Source organism: Schistocerca gregaria, chromosome 3, assembly GCF_023897955.1.
Source record: "Schistocerca gregaria isolate iqSchGreg1 chromosome 3, iqSchGreg1.2, whole genome shotgun sequence".
Taxonomy (NCBI): Eukaryota; Metazoa; Arthropoda; class Insecta; order Orthoptera; family Acrididae; genus Schistocerca; species Schistocerca gregaria.
Genome location: NC_064922.1, coordinates 935,595,104 through 935,604,595, shown reverse-complemented (window position 1 = coordinate 935,604,595; position 9,492 = coordinate 935,595,104). Strand labels below are relative to the sequence as shown.

The 9,492-nt window shown below is 41.1% G+C and overlaps 1 protein-coding gene across 1 annotated transcript; it reads left to right on the top strand.

Moving 5' to 3' along the window:
- The first annotated feature begins 340 nt into the window (after window positions 1-340).
- Window positions 341-2,681, top strand: LOC126355831 (heat shock protein 70 A1-like). Its single transcript, XM_050006279.1, has one exon. The coding sequence runs from the start codon at window positions 464-466 to the stop codon at window positions 2,384-2,386; it is 1,923 nt and encodes a 640-aa protein (XP_049862236.1). The 5' UTR covers window positions 341-463; the 3' UTR covers window positions 2,387-2,681.
- Window positions 2,682-9,492: the final 6,811 nt, after the last annotated feature.

Below are 9,492 nucleotides of genomic sequence, written 5' to 3'. Positions count from 1 at the left end.
CTGACACCTTTACATGAGAAAATGGAATATTATTTTATGGACTGGGCTATTCACTATATGAAATAACATCAAATGACATCCGTATACAACTCCGAATAAAAGAAATGCAAAGAGTTAAAATTAATAGAAAACTTGGTGCGGCAACACTGAAGCACTACCAGTTTTCTCTAGAAAACACGAGAGACGTACAGAAATTACACAGAACTTTCCAGCCATTGCCGATTCTGGTAGCTCCGCCCTCCGACCAATTACGACGCAGATTCTCTGCTGACGTAATGTGACAACTCTCGAATAATCTCCAGCTCCCTAGACGTTTAGCCGCCTTATTTAAAAGAGCCGCAGGCGCGTCACAGCTCAGTTCACTACGAGAGAGCGACGCGAAGTTAGTGCTTCGAGACGTGATCGCAGATTCGCTACGCAGTTATATTCGTCTACGTTACTGTGACATAGCTAACAGAAGAAAATGCCGAAGATTCCAGCAGTGGGGATCGATTTGGGAACCACGTACTCGTGCGTGGGAGTGTGGCAACAAGGCAAGGTGGAAATAATCGCCAACGATCAAGGCAACAGGACGACACCAAGCTACGTCGCCTTTTGCGACTCGGAACGGCTGATCGGCGATGCTGCCAAGAACCAGGTTGCGATGAACCCGCAGAATACCATCTTCGACGCCAAGCGACTCATCGGCCGCAAGTTTGACGACCCAAAGGTGCAGGGAGACATGAAGCATTGGCCATTCAAAGTGATTAACGACTGTAGCAAGCCTAAGCTACAGGTCCAGTTCAAAGGCACCACCAAAACTTTCGCTCCAGAAGAGATAAGCGCTATGGTGCTCGTGAAAATGAAGGAAACAGCAGAGGCATTCTTGGGTGGGCAGGTTCGAGAGGCAGTTATTACAGTGCCCGCCTACTTCAACGACTCACAGCGGCAAGCTACCAAAGATGCAGGCGCCATAGCAGGCCTGAAGGTGCTGCGGATTATCAATGAGCCAACTGCAGCTGCACTCGCATACGGCCTCGACAAAAACCTGAAAGGTGAGCGCAATGTGCTCATATTTGACCTCGGTGGTGGCACCTTTGACGTGTCCATCCTGAGCATTTCGGAGGGTTCACTGTTTGAAGTGAAAGCAACAGCTGGAGACACACACCTGGGAGGCGAGGACTTTGACAATCGGCTTGTGAATCATTTGGCTGATGAGTTCAAACGTAAATTCCACAAGGACGTACGTTCCAACCCACGTGCTTTGCGTCGACTGCGTACGGCAGCAGAACGTGCCAAGCGTACTTTGTCTTCCAGCACGGAGGCCAGTATTGAGATTGATGCACTATTAGATGGTACTGACTTCTACACAAAAGTTTCACGAGCGCGGTTTGAGGAACTTTGTGCTGATCTGTTCCGCTCAACGCTACAACCTGTCGAGAAAGCACTGGCCGATGCCAAGATGGACAAAGCGTCAATCCACGATGTTGTGTTGGTGGGTGGTTCAACACGCATCCCTAAGATTCAGGCTCTGCTGCAGAACTACTTTGCTGGTAAGCGGCTGAATTTGTCCATCAACCCGGATGAGGCAGTGGCATATGGTGCAGCTGTGCAAGCAGCCATTCTCAGTGGTGATACCAGCTCTGCAATTCAGGATGTGTTACTGGTAGATGTAGCACCACTATCGCTCGGCATTGAGACAGCAGGTGGTGTCATGACTAAGCTGGTAGAGCGCAATGCACGTATCCCCTGCAAGCAAAAACAGACGTTCACCACATACTCGGACAACCAGCCAGCAGTTACAATTCAGGTGTTTGAAGGAGAGCGTGCAATGACAAAGGACAACAACTTGCTGGGCACATTTGACCTCACTGGCATTCCACCAGCACCGCGTGGTGTGCCTCAAGTGGAAGTTACATTTGACTTGAATGCAGATGGCATTTTAACTGTGTCCGCCCAAGAGAAGAGCACAGGAAGGTCTCGTAACATCACCATCCGCAATGACAAGGGTCGGCTTTCCAAGGAGGAAATAGATCAGATGGTAGCTGATGCAGAGCGCTTCAAGGAGGAAGACCAGCGGCAACGTGAGAGAATTGAGGCACGACATCGACTAGAGGGCTATGCCCTGTCTGTGAAGCAGGCACTGTCGGATGCAGGCAGCAGGCTATCTGAGTCAGACAAGACAGCAGCAATGGCACGTTGTGAGGAGGAATTACTGTGGCTCGACAACAATGCCCAGGCGAGCTGTGGTGAGTGTGAGCGTCGGCTGCAGGAGCTGCAGCGGGTATGCACACCCATAATGACTAAGCTGCACCAGGGCACTAAGGATCCCAGCAGTAGCTGCGGGCAACAAGCAGGTACAGGAGCGGCACACGCAGGTGGACCAACTATTGAGGAGGTTGACTAACTGAACTGTTAATATAAAAGCGGTTTTATGTGTCACTGTGTGTAATATTTAAAATGTGGTGTACATAGCATAGGAGAGTGAAGCATTCACATTTCCAAGACGCTTTCTTTGTGTAGTTTTTGTCTGCATTCTTGTTGACTGATACACATGCTGTTATAAGCATAGTATTTATGTAAGACTGAATTCAATTTTAAGTTCCTCTGATCTTCATTATATTTATTTAACAATTTGTAGTTTATGATTGAGTCATTGTTTTTATGATTAGTTTTGTACAATAAATATTATTTTCGTAAAATTTTGTGTTTGTTTTTGTTATGCCACCCTTGTCCTGCGCTTATCCTGCAGTTTACCTTCAATACTCCATACAAGTAATACCATATTTTTCAGAATGCTTCAAATGATGATGTACTGATTACACTGAATAGATAATTACTGAATAACAGGACGGCATTGGAGAAAGTGGTGGTCTGACAACTGTTTAGTGTAAAGTTACATGTGATATCTTTTGCACTAATTAACTCATGTGGGGAATCAATATATCAGATAGGAAACAGCACAAAGTCAATGGAAAATAATATGCATTAGTAGTAACTACCAGTAATCCGAAAAAAAGAGTCAAAATTAGATAAATAAACAGAACACAGTGATTAAACTTGGTTTGTTTATGCTATAGGACACTAATACAAAATGAGTGCCTTATTCATAAATAGCCTTAACTACTACCAGTGAATTTTTTTCTAGGACAAGTTACTTGGAAATATGTCATGTTGTGGACAAATTGTATCACTGGAATAATTTAGAATCTGATTGTCAGAAGACTGTTAAAACTTGCAGAAATGAGATATGTAAACTTGCCAAAAATACAACATTAAAGGCATTGATATTGATATAGTATTTATATTCCCACAAAGTACTTGGGAGGGGAGTTTCTCTTACTCAGAGTTTTGAGGTGAATCATTGAATTCTTGATAATCTAAAAAAGGGTCTTGAGAATTGAGATAAAATTGTTATTGGTGCACTCTCACGAACTTGCATACGAATCATAGTTTAAGCCTACTATTAGTGTCAAAATTGTCTCTTAGGTCATTTTTAAACAAAAATATTTTCGATCTGTTAAGAAACATGGAGAACGTACACATTGATATAGATATCTATATGATTGCAACAGCTTGGAATAATCTTAAGTTTACTATGTTTGTGTTGTTATTCCATTGTTTTTTTAATAAAGTGTGGATTTATAATTGAAGCAGTCTTATAAAATAGTGTGAAGACGAACAGTACACAGTTAACAGTGCAAACACCAGTTTTACTAAAATACCGTGTAAGTCTACATTATCACTTGATTTGTTACAAAATATAAAAAGTCAGTTTATAAGTTTTCTGGTATATTTATGAAACAGTACTCATTAAAAGAATTATCTCAATTAAAATCAATAAACACAATACCTTTCCCAAGCCACTGTAAGACTTTCACTGTGATTACAGGACAGCAGTTTCTGTATTAGATTGACTTCCTATTTTCTTGAACAGGGCCTCATTTGATTTCAGAGAGCAAATCTCACAGACTTGCTCCATGGCAGAAATACAGGGTGTCACCACAATCCACATGTGTGACATTAACAATTAGGCTACAGAAGTAACACATACATCTCCTATTTATGTAAGTTAAGTGATCAGGCTCAAAATAAATGTATTTGGACACTACCTTTTGAGACACTGAATGCCTAAACATATGTTCCATATTATTGCATTTTTTGCAAATGTGCAGTGATAAGGCTTCAATATGGTTCTTACCTTAAGGCTCTGTCCATTGTCCTAACATTAGTCAAATTTGATTTGTCAAACACCCACCTTTCTGTATCTTTGTGCTTTTGTAGGTATTTTGCAGCAGATGCAGTTTCTTAGACACTTCAAGATATTATTTAAGGAGTGAATACAGCATGGAAAGTTCTGGCAGAGTATAAAGGAGTAAAAGTAACAAATCCCTCCCCTCCCCCCCCCCCCCCCCTCTCTCTCTCTCTCTCTCTCTCTCTCTCTCTCTTTAAGCTACCAGCAAGTACATTACGCCAGGATCAGTGGCAGATACAGAAAAACCTCAAGGTGGTGGTGCTAAGGATATCTTGAGCTACCTTTACTTTTACCATAATAAAAAAATAATCAGGTCACATGTAAAGTTAAAGAAAGTTTTATTTAAACTGATTATATTCATATGCTAGATAATGTCATCCTATGAAATAAAAAACTTACAATTGTGGTTCTCTTCCTTAATTGATGAATTCTATCCACGAATTCTTCCTGGCGAATTGGTTAATTACATCATCAATAGGACAATCAATGTCAGGGAGAGTGTTCAACATAACCATACAGAATAATGTATCGAGATCACTAGGATGGCCGCGACTTTTCTCATAATTGTGTTTTAGCTATCTATGTTCCAAACAGAAATGTATAAAATACGATGATGCGGACGCACGTGCTACATAGGAAAGTACAACTACTCGATAACTCAGTTCAGTCGAGTTGACTGACAAAAGAAATGAATGAATAGCTTGTGAAAAGAGGGATGGCTGGGGAAGGATGAATGATGGATTGGATGGATGCAACAGGAATATAAGACAGAAATTCAGGAGGGAGAGAAAAGTGGAAAAGTGTGACACTGTAGTCACTGAGTCAGGCAGTGCAAGGTGATGATGATGTGAGAGAGCTGACTGGGATGGGGTGACCATACAGAGGAAGGGGAGACTGTAGGGAAGAGGTGTGGGTGCAGGGGGTTGTGGGGATTGAGACCAGGAGGACTATGTAAATGAAAGATGGTCTGAAGAGATAGCTCATATCTGTGTAGTTCATAAAAGTTAGTGTTGGGAGAAAGAAGATGGATGCAAGATGTCTCAAATTCCTTGATGTGTTAATAATTAAAAAGGTATATTAAAAACAAAGATTCCAAGACTTACCAAACGGAAAAGTGCCGGTAGACAGGCACAATAAAATAACACACAAACACACACACAAAATTACGAGCTTTCGCAACCGGCGGTTGCTTCGTCAGGAAAGAGGGAAGGAAAAGGAAAGATGAAAGGATGTGGGTTTTAAGGGACAGGGTAAGGAGTCATTCCAGTCCCAAGAGCGGAAAGACTTACCTTAGGGGAAAAAAAGGATAGGTAGATACTCTCTCTCTCTCTCTCTCTCTCTCTCTCTCTCTCTCTCTCTCTCTCTCTCTCACACACACACACACACACACACACACACACACACACACACACACACATAGCCATCCATACATATACAGACACAAGACAATTAAAAAGGTATTGTGTTGTGATCATGTAGACAGCATTCTTAGTCAACTGAACTTGTGTATGTTGTGAATATCTTATCTAGTATCTCCGATTTGGCAGTTAAATAACTGTCTATATGCATACTTTGTTTCAGTAGTTAAGTATAGTATACAATCTGCTCAAAGCTTTAGACTTAAAAAAAGAAGATCATCTGAGCAATGGTAGGAGCTAAAAAGAATTAACACTGCATACCTCTGTTTGAAAAACAGTATCTAATGTCCATTCCAAGCATAGATATACATGAGATTCTCATTTTCACAAAGAGAAACCCACAACTTTTTGAGGACAACTGCTTCCTGCATCAGTATGAGACTAGACATAGGGCATGTTACATGCTGCCTACCCACAGACTCAAACTATATAAAAAAACTCACACTACATGGGCATGAAAGTGATCCACTTCTCAAAAATAGTGAAGGAGACCTGGAAAAATATTTTAAAATTCAATGCTACTATAGCATAGAGGACTTCTTGAAAGATGGCCATGTAATACACTATCTCTCTAAAAAGTAACACCATATATAATATAGATGTAGATTTTTAAAAGAAATATATAACCATATAAAGTAATACGTTTAGATAAGTTTATTAATCTATATCTTAGTCTTAAAACTGACAAGTCACCTATGTTACAGTCTTTGATTGTATGAGAAATGCTATGTGATAACAAAAATTTGATTTGATTTGATTGGCCACAGGTTGTGATACAACCACTGAAATTGAATATATTGTGCTCAGCAGGATGTCTGCAGCTGGCTACAGTTTGGCAGTGGCCATTCGTTCAGATGGACAGTTGGTTGGTTGTCGTGTCCATCCACACAACACAGTCCCTCACCCCAGCCTGCATGCTGTAGGGGCACTGTGTTTGCAGCTGGCACATATACAGGAGGGGAGAGAGAGAGAGAGAGAGAGAGAGAGAGAGAGAGAGAGAGAGTGTGTGTGTGTGTGTGTGTGTGTGTGTGTGTGTGTGTGTGTGTGTGTGTGTGTGTGTGCGTGCAGGGGAGGAGGCAGGTGCCTCACTATTCTCTTTTAACTATGATCTGCCATAGATTCCTCGAACATAAAACTGAATCCAGTAGTTGGAAGGTAGCACAGGTCACACCTTTCTACAAGAAAGGTAGCAAAAGTAGCTCACAAAACTACTAACCAATATCCTTGACATCCATTTGTTGTAGAATCGTAGAACACATTCTGAGGTCAAACTTCATGAGGTATTTTGAACAGAATGACATCCACCATGCCAACCACCATGGATTCTGAAAACATCAGTTACATGAAACTCAAATTACACTTTTCTCATGTGACACCCTGAAAACCATTACTCAAAGCAGTCAGATTGATGTAGTATTTCTCAATTTCTGAAAAGCATTCGACTCAGTATCAAACTTACATCAAACTTACATTTATTTTCAAAAGTATGATTGCATGGGGTATCAAGCAAAATTTGTGGCTGGAATGAGAACTTTTTTTGGGAGGGAGGATGCAGCATGTTACCATTGACGGAGGGTCATAACAGATGTAGAAGTAATTTTCAGGTGTGCCCCAGAGAAGTGTCTCGGAAAATTCGCTGTTTATGTTGTATATTAATGAACTTGCATTCAATAACAATAGTGGCCTCAGACTTTTAGTTGATGATATAGATATTTATAATAAAGTATTGTCTAAAAAACTGTACAAATATTCTGTTAGACCGTGATAAGATTTCAAAGCATTGCAGAGCTTGACAACTTGTTTTAAGAGTACAGAAGTTTAAAATGGTGCACTTTAGAAAATAAAAAAAGATCTAGGTATCCTATAACTACATGATCAATGAGTTACAGATAGAATCAGTCAAATGATAGAAATTCCTGGGCACATCAGTTTGTAGGGATGTGAAATGAAACAGTCACTTGGGTTCCGTCATAAGTAAAGCAGGCAGCAGATTTCCGTTCATTTGTGGAACACTAGGGATATGAAATCAGTGTATAAAGGAGAATGCTTCTTGTATGATCCATCCCAGAACACTGTTCAAGTGTGTGGGATTCATGTCAGATAGGACTAACAGGAGATAGTCAATGTACACAAAGAAGGGCAGCATGAATGGTCATGTGCTTGTTTAACCAAACGGAGAGCACCATTGTGATCCTGCAAAATCAGAATTGGCAAAGACTTAAAGACAGATGCAAAACATTTGATGAAAGCCTACTTAATAAGTTGCAAGAACTAACTTTAAATGGTAAATCTAGGGACATACTACAACCCCCTATGTATTGCTTCCATAGGAATTAGGAATTGCTAGAATAAGATTAGACCAATTACTGAAAAAACAGAGGCTGTTCTTCCCATGCTCCATATGTGAATGGAAGGGGGGAGGCAGGTTAGGTTCAATAGGAAGTAGCCTCTGTCATGCACTTCTCAGCTGTTTGCAGAGTAGTCCCGGCCCAAGATCTGAATGGAGGACTATTTTACCTCCGGAATATTTTACCCAAGAGGATGCCATCATCATTTAATCATACAGTAAAGCTGCATGTCCTCGGGAAAAATTACGGCTGTAGTTTCCCCTTGCTTTCAGCCGTTCGCAGTACCAGCACAGCAAGGCCGTTTTGGTTAGTGTTACAAGGCCAGATCAGTCAATCATCCAGACTGTTGCCCCTGCAACTACTGAAAAGGCTGCTGGCCCTCTTCAGGAACCACACATTTGTCTGGCCTCTCAACAGATACCCCTCCTTTGTGGTTGCACCTACGGTACGGCTATCTGTATCGTTGAGGCATGCAAGCCTTCCCACCAATGGCAAGGTCCATGGTTCATAGGGGGCAATATAAAGAAATAACCTTCATTTTATCTCAATAAATTTGAGAACTTGGTGACATGGTATACAATGACTGAAAAACAACATTAAGTTAATTGCCCTTGGGCAAAAGTAATGAGCTAATGATTTAGCCTGGTCAAACAGTATGAATATCCTATGGGTTTGTGTTCTGTTATGAAAAGCTAACATTGTAATTACGAAGTAGTTAAGTGACAATAGTAGCTTATGAAATGAGAGAAAATAAAGATATGAACTAAGAAAAATTACATGCTAAAGATATTATCCAAAAATGGGAAAATAAGCTATGATACTTACCCTTGGTAAACCAAGTGATTGTTAGTTAAAAATGACTGATTTATTTAGTGCAGAAACTGAATTCAGTGCTATGAGACAGTTACTTTTGTGATATTAAAAATTTATTGAAAAATCTAACAATTTAATGAGGTTGTACTCCCCCCATGAACCATGGACCTTGCCGTTGGTGGGGAGGCTTGCGTGCCTCAGCGATACAGATGGCCGTACCGTAGGTGCAACCACAACGGAGGGGTATCTGTTGAGAGGCCAGACAAATGTGTGGTTCCTGAAGAGGGGCAGCAGCCTTTTCAGTAGTTGCAGGGGCAACAGTCTGGATGATTGACTGATCTGGCCTTGTAACATTAACCAAAACGGCCTTGCTGTGCTGGTACTGCGAACGGCTGAAAGCAAGGGGAAACTACAGCCGTAATTTTTCCCGAGGACATGCAGCTTTACTGTATGATTAAATGATGATGGCATCCTCTTGGGTAAAATATTCCGGAGGTAAAATAGTCCCCCATTCAGATCTCCGGGCGGGGACTACTCAGGAGGATGTCGTTATCAGGAGAACGAAAACTGGCGTTCTATGGATCGGAGCGTGGAATGTCAGATCCCTTAATCGGGCAGGTAGGTTAGAAAATTTAAAAAGGGAAATGGATAGGTTAAAGTTAGATATAGTGGGAATTAG

Bases quoted from the DNA above. Each gene is read 5' to 3' on its own strand.
- LOC126355831 (XM_050006279.1), top strand. From the start codon at position 464: ATGCCGAAGATTCCAGCAGTGGGGATCGATTTGGGAACCACGTACTCG.